Here is a 16,604-nt window from a genome sequence, read left to right on the forward strand (position 1 = left end):
TTTCGCACCTTAAATTGCAGCTCATCCCCTTGGACCAAAGTCTAGCTTGAGCCAGCCCTGGCCTTATCTCTTGGAAGCTGAGAGGGGAGCGAAGGCAGGAGCAGATTTCGCCCTTGGACTGCAGTCTAGGTGTGAGCCAGGAGAAGCGGTGTCGCAGGAATGATACCGGCTCCGCAGGAAAAAGCTGCCTGGGAACCTGACCCCGTGTCCCGAGGCAGGACGTGCTCGGGGACCAGCAGAATTCCTACAGCTGAGGGGTCAGAGGATAGACAAGACGCAGTTGTCTCGTCCCATTTTAGTGCTGTTAATTTGAGCCTGAGAACACCCGCGTGGTTTCCCTTGCTGCGCCTCCCGGCTCTCAGCCGGGGAAGGATTCTCATCCCGGCCAGCCCACACAACAGAAAGCTCCCTCCTTTTAAATCCTGCTCTTTCCCGTGGTTGTGCGGCGTCTCAGAGCTGTGGTGGAGAGCTACGGTTGGTGGCTGAGGGTCCTCCTGGCTCTGGGCAGCGAGGGAGTATCGGCTGCCCTGGCGCTGAGCGTGCGTGGCATCTCGCTGTCGGCGAGTTTCCTCAACTGGAGGATCTCCTGCTTGTACCTGTAAGGAAGAAACAGCACCATCGTTGCCCGCATGGGTCACAATCCCACTGAGAGCTCACACACGGTGGGCTGTGGGTGTAAAGTTACACTTTGCTTTGTGTTTGCTGCACGCGAAGGACAGGCGGTGCCAGTTCACGCAGAGCAGCCGGCCCAGGCGCTGAGCCACGCTGGGATCTGAGCCCCGGCAGATAGAAAACCGCAGACGTTTCCCAAGGAATTGCGGAATCACAGAATTGTAGGGGTTGGAAGGGACCTCTGGAGATCACCCAGTCCAACCCCATTGGCCAAAGCAGGGTCACCCAGAGCAGGTGGCACAGGAACGCGTCCAGGCAGGTTTGGAATGTCTCCAGAGACGGAGACTCCACCACCTCTCTGGGCAGCCTGTGCCAGGGCTCTGCCACCCTCACAGGAAAGAAGTTCCTCCTCATGTTTAGGTGGAACTTCCTATGCTCAAGTTTGTGCCCGTTACCCCTTGTCGTGTCACTGGGCACCACTGAGAAGAGTCTGGCCCCATCCTCCTGACACCTACCCTTTAGATATCGATCAGCATTGATAAAATCCCCTCTCAGTCTTCTCTTCTCCAGGCTAAAAGGTGTTTTGTCAGCTCTGCCAGGTAACGGTACCAGCAACAAGCCTGCAAGTCTGACCCGAGATCACAGCTGAGCTGGCTGGGGCGTTACGGCAGGCACGGAGTTGGACCCTTGCTCCGACAGACATGCCGGGCTTGTTCTCGCCCTTCCTTACCCCAGGAGTGGTTCTCCCTGCTTCGGGGCGTGATGAGCCAAGGAGAGAGGACCATAGATCAGGCCATGCTGGAAGGCTTTAGATTTTAGGCAATCCCTCAGGAAGGAGACGTGCGGCAGAGCGGGCCAGAGGCTGCCCCTCCTGCCCTGCGGAGCGAGGGACGGCGGCAGCTGCCCCGCACAGCTGGACATGCCGTGGGACATCAGCCCTGCTGGCAGAGCTGTGGGAAGGCAGCGGCGAGGTGAGGGGCTGACAGCGCGGCCGGCCTGGCGGTGTCACCGGCAATTAGCCCAGGAGATAAACAGGGAGCACAAAGCAGAGAAGACGTGAAGGGGGATGCTGCCATCTCTCACCTTGCGAGATGCTTATCTATGTATTCCTGCAGCTCCGACACCTGCTCTTCTGCCACAACCGCCCGAGTCAGCAGCTGACTCCTCTCCTGCTCCAAATCCTCCTGGAGGGGCAAGGAAACATGGAGAAAACAGGGAGCTCTGTGAGACAGGAGTGAAATTGCTCAATCCCTCTCTACCAGGTGAGACTGACAGCGTCCCCATCACTCAGCTCCGTCACCGCTTGGCGTTAGGCTACAGAAGCAACCAAGGAGGGATGCGCTTGGGGAAAGGAGCCTGGTGACACTAGGACAGCGTTCTACGGGCATGGGCAGAGCAGGCACGGGGGTCAGGGCCACCCCAGGACAGGCAGCAAGCCCGGTCTGCCAGGCCATCGTTAACTGTCACACAGGCTTCACAGACAACGGGTGGAACAGTCACTAGATTTGGCACTGGGACCCAGAGAGCTTTCACACCGGTAGTTAGTTGCAAAGGGAAATGACTTTGCCTTTTAGAAAAAAAAAACCCATCTGTTTTTTTGCACAGTGTCTCTGGAGAGTAGATCGTCATCTTACCCAAAGTGGCCCTGTGTCACCAGGAGGATCCGAAGTGTTTGACCGAGCCCACCCCTGAGATGCACAGCAGAGCCAGGAGCGGGACCTGCTCCCGGTGCCGCGCTCCAGCCTCTCAGCCATGGCATCTCCCTTCTTCTGGCTGCAGAAGATTTAGGTGTTTAGCTTTACATGACCAGAGAAAGGTGGAGCACTTGCTCAGGTCGCCGTGGACAGAGGAGGGCACAACACGGACGCGGGCTGGTAGCACATCCATAGCCTTGTCTACCACAGAAAGCTGAATTCTGCTCTGTTTGCAAAGCCCTTTTCCCCGCGGGTGCCAGTCAGCATGGCAGGGATCCCAGCGCCAACCCTTCTCCCCACTCCTGCCACCACTGGGACAGCAAAACCCACAGCCAAGCCCGCTCCCAGCGAGCATCACCACGGTTTCACGGGTGCTCCAGAGCAGCGTTGCGGATGGAGAGAGCTTTTCTCTCCACTCTGGGCCATCCCATTGCCCAGCGCAGCACAAATAGCCTTGCACTCTGGGGGGACCAGACTGGGAAGCTGATTCAGATTCAAACTAGACCTGAGGCAGGTCGAATATAGTCCCAGTTTGTAATACACACGCCTAAATGCTTGTGCTGAAACAAGAGAGGGAGCAATACGGTCCAGCGATGAGCTGGGAAGGGCTGCTCTCCTTTTACCAGGAGGGAATTACAGCCTTGATATGTCACTGGTCAGGGACCTGCTGGTGTCACTTGGTGGGTTGAGGCCAAAGCCGCCACAGCAAGGCTTCGAGGAAAGCTTCCCTGCTCCAGCCTGGAGCAGCGTGTTGGCCCCGGGGCAGCACCTACCTTGACATGCGGATGACATGTCAAGCATGTCCTTGCACATCCTCAAGCGTGTTGAGCACATCCTTGACAGGTGGGTAAGGGATAAACTTTTTTTCAGCTGGGCTGTTCCAGACCTTTACCTGGGTGGTGCGTGCAAACTCCCGGAGCTGCTTCCTAACCTCTGCCCAGCCCTCCTCATCCAGCTGCCTAGGGGAGAAAAGCAGATTTTGATCATGCCCAGACATTCAAATCCAGCCCATCCGCAGATCACAGAGCTCCGTTCAAGGGCTGGACGTAACTCGTGTCCATCAGAGCGTAAATCCCAGCGCTCTGAACCTTTCTTCTCCCGATGCTCTAGACTTCTTCAGGGCACGCAGTGCCATCCCTGTACCCAGGCACGAGAGTCACAGCCCTTCTGCCAACCTGGGATTCCCCACTGCGACGGCTGGGTTTGTTCCAAGTTCACATCGACACCCAACACAGCAGAGGACTCCGTGCAGAAAGAGCCCTTAACCTGACACTGCGGGACTGAATTTGACGGAAACAGAGAGCGATCAACGCCAAACGCTGGCGCTTTTCATGTTTGGGAGCACAAACCCACCCGTTCTGGTCGCCGAGCGCGATAGGTGAGCTGTCTGTGCAGCCCAGCCGTGGGAAAGTGCTTCCTATTCTATCCCAGTCTGAATAAGCAAAATACAGGTCACATCTGATGCTGGGGGAATTGGGGTTGTATGAAGGCAGGAATGCATTGTGCTCCAGAGCGGCTCGGCTGGGACTGCCAGAGTTCCCTCTGGTGGCTGCAACCCCCACCCCGCTCCCGCCAGCCCAGGCACACGGGAAATCACGGCTGAGATTTCATGGGAGCAGAAGCAAAGGGAACAATAAACGGCTGATAATGACGAGAAGCAGCAGTAATGATGGCTGAAGTGCTGCGGTAACGCCAGGCTTCATGTCCCCAGCTAGAGGAACGTGGGCATGGCGTGGGTAAGACCCATCGGCACAAAGAAAAAAAGTGGAAAGTGTGGAGTCTTTCGGCAGCTATAAAAACCTTAACAAGACGCATCACTAAAATGCAGGTTCTGGTACTTTTCTGTCTTGTTCATGGGATGAGTCTGCCAAAATTAATGCATCTCTTCAAGGATTGCCAATATTTTTCAGCATGGCAGAGCTCAAGCTCTTGTCGAAGATGATCCTCCAGAGCCCAGTGGCTCAGGCACTGACCTACTCCTCAGTGCTGCCATCCCATTAATGAAATACCTGACGTGTTTTCTAGACTCCCACATCTTAAAAGGCTGAAAAATCCCAGCTCAGATTCCTCCTACACTTTGTTCCACCTCTCCACAGCTCTAATTGATAGAATTTCAACAGAATAACAGAGCAAGGGGAAGAGGCCCATCAAAAATGAGCAAATAAAGGGCATTTTAGGAAGCTGGGGAGGTATCGGTACAGGGTCAGCCAAGGTGTCCAGCCCAACTTCTGCATTGGGAGGGAGGAGGAGAAACAAGACCATGCCAAACTGGTGGTGTTTCACTTGCCTTTCTCAGGTTGCAATCCACCAAAGCACTGGGGGCGTACGCTTAACATGGGCTTCTAAAGAGATCAGCGGGACTAAAAACATGATTAAATCAAACATGTGCTTAAGAGCTTTCTTGGATCAAGGCCCAAATGACCAACTCATTTCACCGCAGGAAACGCTGCGCCGAGACGACAGCTGGCTTTTCTCCTCAGCCGAGTCCCTAGCAGCTCCCTTTCTCCCTATTTATTACCAGCTCCGAGTAAAGCAGAAAAGACTCCTCAGTCCACTCAGCAAGGAGAATTCGGAATTACAAATACCCCGAGAAACAAACAGCACTTACTGCTCAGGAGACAGCGGAAAGGCAGAGGTTTCTTTCGGTGTTTTCTGAAGGCAAAGGAAGAAGAATATTCCCGTAAGCGTTACACCATCGCCGTCTCACCCCAGTCCCTGCTACTTGGAAGCTCCGTGACCCCAATCTGTGGGGCTGCTCAGCCTCCTGGGTCTAACTGTAACTCACCCCTACGCAACAGGGTTGAAGTAACAAGGGGATTGCTCGGACACCCCGTCTCTTCCCAAAATGAGGAAGCGAGCGAGCAGACACGGCAAACCCCCAGGGAATGCCTATGGAAGGGTCTGAATCTGTCGCTTGTGAGACCCTCCCCACTGCCCCCCAGTTCCACCCCCACAGAAAGCCAGCAGTCTGGCCACCACCTTCTGCAGTTCATGTAGCTGCATCTCCAGTTTGGCTTTATCCTCCCGCAGCCGGTTTAGCTCCCGGGTTGTGTTTGTCAGCAGTTCAGGGTCTGTGATGGAAAAGTGGAGCTCGGCAGGGCCACAATCCGTAGCGCTGCTGCCCAAGGACCGGATCTGCTCTCGCTGGAGCCTGTAACGTGCCAGAGGGGTTAGTCCCTGGTAGCTTTGGTTAGGTGACAACACCAAGCCCTTCTGCTGCTGATGGAGGAACCGTTCGCTTGGGATCTGCTGGCTTCTGGCCACCGAGAACCAGTCCACCTGCAAAGGATAAGTGGGAGAGCCCAGCAGCATGCACGATATTCCTGGGAGTGTTTCTGAGAGGAGCTTGTCCTAGAGCTATTTGTGGCTTTTATGCCACAAGAATTTCTGCTGCTTCCCACAGCCCAAGCTGCTGAGAGAGCTGTGGAGCAGAGCTGAGAACACCGTGGAGACGGGCTGGGAGGCAGGAGTTATTTGTGGTACCTCTGCATTTCCACACCATCCAACGGGGAATCCATCTCTTGCCCTAAGTTTTACATGGGAGAAACGTATGTGGCCGAGAAGCTCCAGGGTGTCCAGAGCACCCTGATGTGTAGCTGGAGACACCTTGCTCCTGGCTTGTCGGAGATAAACATGCCCTCCAGATCCTCTGCTCCACCTGGGAGCCCCCTTTTTCCTCCCTGTCAGCAAAGGGACTGGATGCTCTGGGGCATTTCCAGTTGGTCCTTAGCGATGAGCTGAGGAGACAGAGGTAGCCCAGCCCCTGGCTTAACCCTACCCGTAAGCAATCAGCAGGTTCTCATGCTTCTTGACCAAGTTCTTTATGCGTTTCTTGTAGCCACGTGCCGCTCCGGCTAGCTGCTCTTCCCGAGACTTGTAGGAAGCCCTGATATCCTTCAGCATGCTGTCCACAAAGCGTTTCATGTGAGCGTGATCAGCGGGGGATTTGCTAGGCCCCGCCACGTTGCTGGATTTGCTATCCATGTAGTCCTTTAAAACATACAGAGAAAGAAATGGAGGTGATCAAGTCGTTCCCTCGGGCACAATAACCCATTTCCCACAACGATCCAGGCAGGTTTGTGCTACCAGCACAGGGAATAGGGCATATCTTCTGTTTTCTAAGAGGGGGAAAGAATAATTAACTTTCATCATGGTCCTTCAAGACAGAGAAGACATCTGTACCGCATCAGTGAGCCGCCTAGGGAAAAAGGAGTTGGTGTCGGGAGTTACCATCTCTAGTCCCATATTCTTTCCACCCTGCCCCACTCTCTCTGCTGGCTAGGAGATGCTTCAACATCGCTCTGTTAGAAATTAAACTATTCTTAAAAGTGAAAATTGCTTTGCTTAGTCTCCTGATCCATCACCACACCGTGTTCTTTGGTACCAGCCTTCTCCCGGCGCAGAAGGTTTTGCCAAAACCTGCTTGCTGCTACCTAGGGGTGGGGGGAAGAGATTTCTTCCCAGCCTCACTGCTCAACACAGTCATGTATCCGTGCCTGAACCTGCCTGAAACGCCTGCCTTGTGCCGAGTCCTCACCATGCTCTGGGTCCCCGCTCTATGTCAAAGGTGCTTGATCCCAGAACAGGTCCCGGGCCCTGGTGTTACAGGGCTCTAACCGACCATGGAGGCTGGCAGAGCTCCCCGCGGGGACAGCAGCAGAGTCACCATGGAGGCGGTGACAAAGCCAGAAGTGGCATGGTCTGGCCTGCTGAGGGACGTTGTCAGGGCAATGGGGATTAGAAGCCAACTGGAAGGCAGCCATTGTAAATAAGAGGATCTTTCAATCCAAGTAATCTGACCAAGAAAAGTCCCCCAGCAGAAACTCACAGACTGTTTTGTGTGGCCATAGGGGAAATCTGGGTGAGGAGAGGGGGGGGAGTGGCATCTCCTCCCCCAGGCCAAGCCGAGGGCAGGGAGCCCCCTTCCAGCTGCGAGCATGGGGTTCCCCAAGCCCCATTGCCTTCTCTGCTCGGCAGCCCAGCGAGGAGGGGAAACAGCAGCAGCCTGCAAGATGTAGACAGCCAGCATGGAGAGACCCCCCCAGCTTGGGAGAGCCCCTGGGGCTGGGGGTACCCACCGCCACGTCCTTGATGTACTGCGCGAGCCGGGAGCGATATTCCTCATTCAGCTGCTTCAGCCGGAGCTGCAGCCGGGAGTTCTCCGCTTCCACCTCTTGGAGCTGGCTCTGGGAGGTGAGCAGCACCTGGGCACAACGAACACACACGCGGCCGCCCTCATCCTCTGGCTAAGCCAGGGGCACTAAGAAGTTCCATAAGAGATGGGAGGCTTCATTTCTAGCTTCACTAGAGCTGGGAAGGTCCTGGGCTTTCACAGGAGCCCACTGGAAATGTTTATAGTCTCTTTTCTCCTGCTGCCTTCCGTCATTTGCAATTCCCCCCGCCCGGTGATTTCACCAACTCTCTAAATATCGGGGAACAAAATTCCTCCCACCACCTGTGGCAAACAGCACCTTCCACCACGTGCATCAAACCCCTGGAGAAGGAAACTGCGCAAGGAGGAGCACACCTTGGTATGACGAACTCCCTGGAGAGGGAGACATGTCAGAGTAGCTCAGTACAAGACATCCATCCCCTGCTAGCTCCAGGAGAAGCGCATTGCACCCAGCAGGAACGGATGAGCAGGGGTGGTCCTGGGTGCTGGAAGGGAGCCTGCTCTTACCGCCGACTGCTCCACCAGCTTGCACTGGGTGTCCCCAATCGCTGCCTTTGCCTCCTGTAGTTCCTTCCCCATCGCAATCCTGGGCACACGGGAAGAAGGTGTGTTTATTTTACCCCCCCCAGGACTGCTCTGTAGGTCCAATACAGACAACTTTGAGAAGGGAATCCCTACGGGATGCTGGCCCACATCAGCTGTGCGCCAACCAGCGGCCACAGAGCTCTCGCAGCCAAAGGTGAACACGCTCCCCAGTCAGAAGGACTAGTTGTCCACCGTCCCCGCTGTGGCAGCCCTTGCCAGGACACCGACCCCATCCCAGCCTGTCAATGGAAGAACCACTGTGGGGGTAAGGGCTGGGGCTGGATTCCTCTCTGGGCTGTCACACGTTGGCCGTGTGTGTGTCACTGAAGGTGGATTTTCAGAGGTGCACAGGGCAGTCAGGTACCTAAAGACCGCTTTTAAGCTGCCAGCTAACCCTCTTAAGCACCTTGAAAACATCAAGTTTTGCTTCCAGGCCTCACTTCTTCCAAGGGTGAACCGTCATTTCCCACCCGGTGCGCCACCAAAGTCAGGCTGCCTCCTCTCCTCTGCCCAAGCATCAAATTCAGCTGCTCCATAAAATGCCCAGCCAAACAGAAGGACGTGCCCTCCAACACTCACACTCTCTCTTCCAGCTTCTGCTGCTGCAAGTCGTAGGTTTGCTTCAGTTTTTCAAGCTCCGCTTTGATGTGATCCTGGTTTCCAAGCAACTGAGGGACAGACGAAGAGGAAGATGAGACAGAGGGCTGAGGTAAGTAGAGGGACTCATAAGGAGAGCCTCCAGCTAAGCACAAGTCCAGCTGACCAGTGACATACTGGGGAAAGGACAGGCTTAAACTGGGAGTGAGCACTGCCCCATAGCGCACCAGGAGCGTGCTCTGGAGACAGGGCACATGGAAGCGCACGTGTGTTGCTCCCCCAAGGGAGACTCTTGCTCCGAGAGGCAGATTCCCAGCGGGAGCTTGGTGGTGGAGCCCAAGCTGGTGTGGCACAGGCTGCAGGTGGGAAGGAGGCAGGGAGCATCTCCGTGCCCTGGCTTTTGGGTGCTTTATCACCCCCATCTTTCTCAATTATCGGCAAGAAGAAAATAAGCACGTGTCCTCTGCACTTGTTGGCTTTTAAACTCCTGCCTCTGTTCACCCAGGGCCACCGACCGAGGGAACCAGAGCCGCCCCCTCTCAGCTTTTGCCTGCACAAGGAGCTAGAGTTATTCTAGTCTCATTTTTTCAACGGCACAGCTTAAAGACAACTTAAAATAAATCAAGGCAACAGCTCATCCACAAAATTCAAGTTAGCACCAGGAGCTGGCAGCCATACTCGGAATAAATTCCCCCCTCTCCTTCCCCGAGGATCCAGGAGCAGACCCCCACACACTCACATTTCTCTCCAGCCTTTGCTGCTCCTGTTCGGAGGCGACTACATCTTCTGGCTGGTTTTAGCAAGAGACAGAAGAAGGTGCCTGTTAGATTCTTGTTCCCCAAGGAGCAAGCGACAGGGCAGAGAGGTCCTTACCTTCAATTTCCGAGCCGAGAGACGACGCACCGTTGCTCGCGCTCTTTCCAGCTCAGCGGAGGGTTCATGGGCCATGGCAGGGACGTGGTTGCTCTCTCTGTGGGGAAGGGTGCTCCTGGCATTGGCCAGGGTGAGCAGCTCTAGGCTGAGCTCTTCATTCTTCATGACCTGCCAGATCAAGCAAGAAGGAAAGAGCTTCTGAAATTGTGCCTCTCTGGCTCCACGCGCCGTCTGTTCAGCACATACCCGCTGCTCTTGGTGTGTACACGAAGCAGGCACTCACGTCCCCTCCTGAAAGCAAGCTTTATTTTTAGTTGTCTCTCATATGTCCAAAGATATCAGTGATTTTCTAATTCTCATGGAAATGTGGGATACGGATCATCGCCAGGCATCAGGATTATTCACACATAACCTTACTCCCTCTGCCTATCTCGCTCTCGCATTCAGACAGAGATCCCGGTGCCAGCCCAGCCCTGGGCACAGCTCTGCCACCACCTCTGCGTCCTGACCCCCAGCCTCCCCCTTCTCTCTAACCCTGTACCCTCCCCACGACTTCCCACCACTTCAGGCATGTCTTTCCCCATGCAACGGCTTTGAACAGTGTGGGGCTCCATAATGTAGGGCCAAATGTCCATCCATCCCTCCATCCTTCCATCCCTCCGTCCTTCCATCCATCCCTCTGTCCTTCCATCCATCCCTCTGTCCTTCCATCCATCCCTCCATCCCTCCATCCATCCACCCATCCAGGCTGGCGCCACCCAGCTAATTCCAGTTTTGTTTGAATGCATCCCTCCAGCAGCAGCCAGCCCCCAGCACCGTGTAGGCAGCAGAGATTCAAAGCGGGCGCTGGTGTGAAGTGACACATTTCCAAAAGATAAAGAGGATCTGAATGAGAAAGGCTCTGTTACAGGTGATCTGGAAGGAACACTGGGGGAATTCATGTCTCACGGGAGGGTTTCTATGTCGGTAACAAAGCTTTGATGGGGTTTATGACTGGGGACAAGCTTGAGTAATTGTTACCATGGCAGTGAATCGGGAGGATGGGAGGCAGAGGTCATCTGAGTCATTCGTGGAGAGAATAGCTTATCAAAAGATAGCACAGGGTGGGCTGAGGGAGAGAGGAGAGGAGAAAAGAGGCTGACAAAGAGGTGAGATATACAGCTGTGAAAACTGACAGCTATGCAGAGACAGGCTGCTTGTTCTCCAACTGAAAACCATCCATCTGCAGCTGTCAGCCCTGACAATTTGATCAGAGGGGGTCACACAAGCGCAGAAGTACCAGTTTAGGGAAAGAAGGAGGCAGTCCCAGGTCGGCCGCGGGCTTCCCTGCCTCCCCTGTGCTCCCAAGCCTGGCCGGGCTCCTGGGAAAACCCCGGCGTGGAACCGGTTCACAGCCATTTGGGTTCCCTCCCGACAGCCTCACTTTGTACCGCCGCCGCAGCCGGTCCGAGCCCGCCGAACAAAAAGGGAGGAGGAAACGGAGAGTTGAGAAAAGGTCAGCGTCTTGAAAAGGAAGAATTTACAGCGAGTTAGAAAACAGGCACAAAGTGCCTGACTGGCATCTTCTGGAAGGCACTTCCCCAGGGACAGGCAAGGGCCAGCTCCGCCGCGCTCCCTCGCCTGGGACAGACATGGGGCGATGTGTGAATCGAGCCGTACAATGGGGGCCGCGACAATTCAGAGGCTCGAACCCTTCCCGTACAAGGCACCCTGAATGAGCTCGCCGAGCTGCTTCTGCGCCAAGCAGCCATGACAACATATTGGCAAGGTCACAAGTAGCACTTGTAATTGGGAATGTGTAAAAGGTTCATTGTCTCCCCAGAAGAGCGCCGGGGAAGGGGAGGGGGCAGAACCGCAGGCTGCTTTTCCCATTTCCTTTGGGAAAGTCCGCACTGGGAAAATAATGAGCAAGAGGCCCATGCCGTGACAAGTCCCAGCCTGCCAAGTTGGAGCCTCTTTTGCTTCAGGCAGGGATATTTGGTAGTCGGAGCCAAGAAACTGGGGTAAAATCCTCAGCCTACGAATCACAACCAAGGAGTTCACCTTTGGCTTCTGGACCCTGCTCCACCACTTCTTCGGGATGCTATCCAGGCACATAACTGAATCCATGTGCTTTCCTTCTGAAAGCACAGGAAACCAGGAAACCAGGAACCACGTGCAAACAGGGTGTTATTACCACCACAACCTGTTAAAGCCATCCCTTAGAGATGTCAGCCACCTAAAAAATCCCATTTTTGACTAACATATTGCACCCCCTTGGGGACAAGAAGCAACCAAGGCTGCCGAACGCCGAGATATTCCTCGGCAGCCCGGCGGTGCCGTGTCTCAGCAGCGTGCCGCCTTGCTGCCACTCAGCCACACGCGCTCTGCCTCGTGCTCCGGCAGGACGACGGGGTGGGTTCGCACCCCTGCAAGCAGCTGAGCTTGCCTCCTCCTAAGAAATTTCCATTTCTCAGCTTACGGGAGACAAACGATAGCTTCACAAGAGTCACTAACTCATTTATTTGCAACGGGATGATCCTGACCTCGTATGCTCCTCTACCGGAGCTCTGCGGAGGGATGCTCACCATAAAGAGAGACTGGACACTGCCCAAACCAGCGTGCCTGGTTCCAGCCCCACATCTCTCCATCACAGCCCTGCACGGTAAACCGAGTCATTTGGCTGCACCAGCTAAACTCCCTGCCAGGGGAGGGAGGCAGGAGGGTGTCAGTCATCCGATTCAACTCAAAAAGAAGGAGAAGTGGGAGGGGGGGGAGGGAGGGAAGAGAGGAAGGTTTATTGAAGTAGCTATTCTTGCCAAAGAAACACACAAACCTGGGTCCAAAAGGCTTTAGTTAATAATCGCTAAACTAACAGCCACCAGGAAATTCGCTATATTTGAAGGAACAATCAGAAACTTGCTTACATTCAGGGTTTTTATAAACTCGCCGACCTCAAAAACTTCCAGGCCCCTTCCCACCGCCGTACGAAATGAGAGCAACTACAATCGGTTCACGTGCAGCCTGCGCAAGCCATGCAGAAACAACAGGGAAACAAAGCGTGCTGGCAGTCAGGAGGGACCTGCGACGCACGCTCCGGCCAGCCCCGTGGTGACCTCCTCGTCACTGCTAGTGACGGGGATCCGGGGTGGCGTGAAAAGAAGAGGACTCTGACAGCGGGGTGCCCAGCGCAGCACGGCACATGGGTCAGCGTGGGCTCAGCGCTGTCCCTGCCGAGCAGAGCAGGTGCTGCAAGGCCTGCTAGAAGGCGACCACGTTACAAGAAATCCTTTGGCCCTGAAAACAAAACCGTGCCCAAGCTACGCTGTCTCACAGCTGACAAACCTCACTGGACCTCAGCCGTGACATGTATACGCAACCCAAAGCCACCCAAGCTGGCTGAAGATCAGGTAATTGCGAGACGGAGCCAAGAACATCAGGGCGAACACTGCAGCCCGTCTCACCTCCTGGTCCAGTTCTTTGCCCAGGGCCAGGTAATTGCTTTTCAAAATGATGTACTCATCCGCCAGCTCCTTTCGACTGGTCTCCAGAGCGTGCAGGCGTTCCTCTAAGGCATCCCGCTCCCCAGTGACTTTCTGACTGCAGAGCTCCAGCTCCTGCACGCGGTTCTCCAGGGCCAGGATCTGCAGAGGGGAGGCAGCGGAATTAGACTGTGGCAGAGACCAGCAGCCATCACAGGGCTTTTATTTGGCCAAAGAGGTTCTGGTACGCTATAACTCAAGAGAGGGATGAGTTTCACATGAGTTTCATGGTATCTGGGGTGTCGGGGGGGGGATTCATGGCGCTAGCTAAAGCCAGCAGAACGCAGCAAGCAAAGAAAAGATGGACATGTAACGAACTACAGTTCTGGATAAAGGTATGGGCAGAGCTCAATCAACTCTACTTCAAACTTTTGGATACCATGTTTTTCAGTTCAAAGTTCTCCGTCTCATACTGCTCCTTCATTTTGTTTGTCTCGATCTGGAGATCAACGAGCTCTTTGGAAATCTATGAGAGAGAAAGGACATTATAAAAGGCCACGGACTGATTCTGAGGCCAAGATACTGTTTCAATGGGTCACACCGGGGAATGTGAGCACAGAACATGCACCCCTGGAAAGAGGCCCCAACATTTCCCACCAGATTTCATAGAATCACAGAATGGTTTGGGTTGGAAGAGACCTTAAAGTCCACCCCATGCCACCCCCTGCCCTGGGCAGGGACACCTCCCACCACACCAGGTTGCTCCAAGCCCCGTCCAACCTGCCCTTGAACACCTCCAGGGATGGGGCAGCCACAGCTTCTCTGGGCAACCCGGGCCAGGGGCTCACCACCCTCACAGCCAAGAATTTCTTCCTAAGAAGAAATTTCCACTCCAGAACTACTGGCCCCGTACGGCTTCACAGCTCAGTTCTCTCCAGCTTCTAATGTATTTCTTTTACCTTCAATTTTTCCTCTTCGTTGAAGCCCGTTCTGGCTGACAAATCTGGTTTGGAGCCAGCCAGCTTCCCCGTCCTCTCCTGCGGGTCTCTGCACCCGTACGGCCTCTCATTCCTATCCTGCAGCCGCACCTAGAGACACACAAGAGCTCCGACAGCTGGTGCCAGCCAGCAGAGCCCTCCTCTCCCCCGTGCTGGTGGAAGAGCAGAGCATATACAGTTTTTTCAGAACTTCAATAGATTATAGATGGGATTTTCAGCTGCTGTTTTCCTCCCGCAACTAGGATTTATAGAATCATAGAATGGTTTGGGTTGGAAGGGACCTTAAAGATCACCCAGTGCCACCCTGGGCAGGGACACCTCCCACCACACCAGGTTGCTCCAAGCCCTGTCCAACCTGCCCTTGAACCCCTCCAGGGATGGGGCAGCCACAGCTTCTCTGGGCAACCTGGGACAGGGGTTAACCACCCTCACAGCCAAGAATTTCTTCCTCAGATCTCATCTCAATCTCCCCTCTTGCAGTGTAAAACCATTCCCCTTTGTCCTATCGCTCCAGTCCCTGATAATGTAATTTGTAGAGTGTTGGTTCCACGACCCCGGAGGTGGCTGCAGACCTTCATACTTACAGTTTTCCCACCAAGATGCAAAACTATGATGATACTCTGTCAGGGTACTTACATTCTCATTCTCTGCAATATCCATGTGCCCGGAGTCCAGGATCGTTGCACAGTATCAGGCAGGCAGTGGCTGATGGCAAAAGGAAGGATCTAAGGATCTCTATAGTGGCAACTTTTCCCTCTGGTTGGGCACAAGCGACGTTGCTAACAACTTTGGTTACTAGCGGGTGGGGCATCCACCTTCATCCACCATAAGGTGGAGCCAATTCTTACGGTCACCTCGGGAAATCACACTTGTCAGGAGGTTTCTGTATTCTTAAGATGGCGCACAGCAGATACCGAACCAAGAAGCTGAGCAGATACCCCCAGTGAAGCCATAGTGCAGCTAGGAGGTACCACTCCATTTATATTACAGACTGTTCCCAAAACCCAGTTGTAGGGTCTCCATCCCTACACAGGGATCGTTAGAGAATTTAAGATCTGATTAACCCCTGAATTAATCCATGAATCCAACCATCTGCTCCAAGACCATCCCAGTAGCATCTAACATCAACTTACTTCCAGGCAATTTTCTCTTGATCTCTACGGTCCTTGTACCTCCTGTGTCAAAGAGCCTTCCAAAGGGGTACCAGGATCTTTGAGCTCTGCCCAAGCTACAGCTGGTGACAGGAAAGACCTTCCCCAATTTCTCCCTTTGCAACAGAGATGCTATGTGAAAAAAGACAAGTTTTAAAGCAAAAAAAGCCTCAGATTAGCCCAGACAGTGCTAAATCTGGTCTACGCGCTGCCGCTGACTCCAGACTGCGACAATCCGGGCCTCAATGGGACAACTCCCAGGTGTGCAAAGCTAAAAGTACTTGAACAGAGTCTCCGACATAAGCGTGTGGGTAACGGAGAGCGTAAGATGTGGTGGATAAACGCTGGGAGACCTCGGTGAACAACAGCCAGGGGTTAAAACACATGCCCGTTCTTAATCTCCTCATTTCGGGCTTATTATCACTGCTATTTCTGTAGAGTGGGTGAGTTTAGGTAAGAACTTGTCTCTTAACAGAAGAAAAGCTTTGAAAAAGTCTTTTTCAAAAAGGCCACAGCTCTGAATAACTTCTTATTATCTGACAAAGCTGAGGATGAAAGAGGGAGAGAGGCCATTCTGACAGAAGCTCTGTGCCGAGCAGAGTTCACCAGCTCCTCACCTGGCCCAGGCTGTTGGAGAAGATCCCACAGTCGACGTGGATTTCATGAACGGCCATGGAAGCCAGACCCAGGGGATGAGCTCTTCTGGGGCTCGGGGGAAGGAGAAGCTAACGAAACGTGCAATTATGTCTTATTTTTCTGCAGTAGAACTTAACAGACCTGAAGTAATTTTATTAAGGTAATGAAAGCGCTGATGAGAATTCACACTCTCTTCACACCCACTGCCGAGCAGAAAGCCACATTCACACACCGCCCACAGCACCGGGGGGCTCGGAAGTCTCCGGTGGGTGCTCCGGCACCGAGCTGCAACTCCGCTCCCCGGGTGCACATCGTCTCCCACCGGCTCTCAGCCCCATACGAGTCCCCGAGGACAGGCACCCGCAGCCGCTGCTGGCCCAGGAACGGGCGCAGGCTGGCTCACACCGCTGCCCTGGACCCAGCAGCGGCATGGCCAGACCCCAAAACGCCCGATGCAGGAGGGCTAACAGCCCACCCAAGCACACCGGCAAAGCTGGGTGCTCCCCGAGCCGTAGGGGTGTCCTTTTCACCTGGTCAGACAGCAATACAAAGCTAATTAACACACACATATACAGTGCTAATTATGCTCCTGCAGTGCCTGGGAGACCCTGGCGAAGCCCCCCTTTGTGACAGGCGCTGTACCAGCAACTAGAAATGCCACCGACTGCTTTTCCGGTGGTTTGGAAATACGAAGCAAATTTTGGCCTGGATGACTCCACGAATAGCAAAGTTGGGCAGAGGAAATGAGGTTTTAGGGTGACACTGCAACCCAAAATCTCCATCACTGCCCCAGAGCAAAACCAAACAAAAAGTATATGCATTGT

At 54.2% G+C, this 16,604-nt stretch overlaps 1 protein-coding gene across 1 annotated transcript; it reads right to left on the reverse strand.

The window, feature by feature from the left end:
• Window positions 1-10: 10 nt before the first annotated feature.
• CCDC78 (coiled-coil domain containing 78) lies at window positions 11-15,818 on the reverse strand. The gene is made up of 16 exons (XM_054211781.1): window positions 15,762-15,818; window positions 14,630-14,680; window positions 13,955-14,083; window positions 13,435-13,521; window positions 12,978-13,157; window positions 9,535-9,702; window positions 9,401-9,451; window positions 8,644-8,732; window positions 7,987-8,065; window positions 7,385-7,510; window positions 6,085-6,296; window positions 5,286-5,457; window positions 4,915-4,958; window positions 3,199-3,265; window positions 1,696-1,796; window positions 11-596 (listed from the first exon to the last, which is right to left on the reverse strand). Exons 1-16 carry the CDS (start codon window positions 15,816-15,818, stop codon window positions 470-472), a joined length of 1,740 nt encoding a protein of 579 aa, XP_054067756.1. The 3' UTR covers window positions 11-469.
• Between the last annotated feature and the right edge of the window lie 786 nt (window positions 15,819-16,604).

Source organism: Rissa tridactyla, chromosome 8 (genome assembly GCF_028500815.1).
Source record: "Rissa tridactyla isolate bRisTri1 chromosome 8, bRisTri1.patW.cur.20221130, whole genome shotgun sequence".
Classification (NCBI taxonomy): Eukaryota; Metazoa; Chordata; class Aves; order Charadriiformes; family Laridae; genus Rissa; species Rissa tridactyla.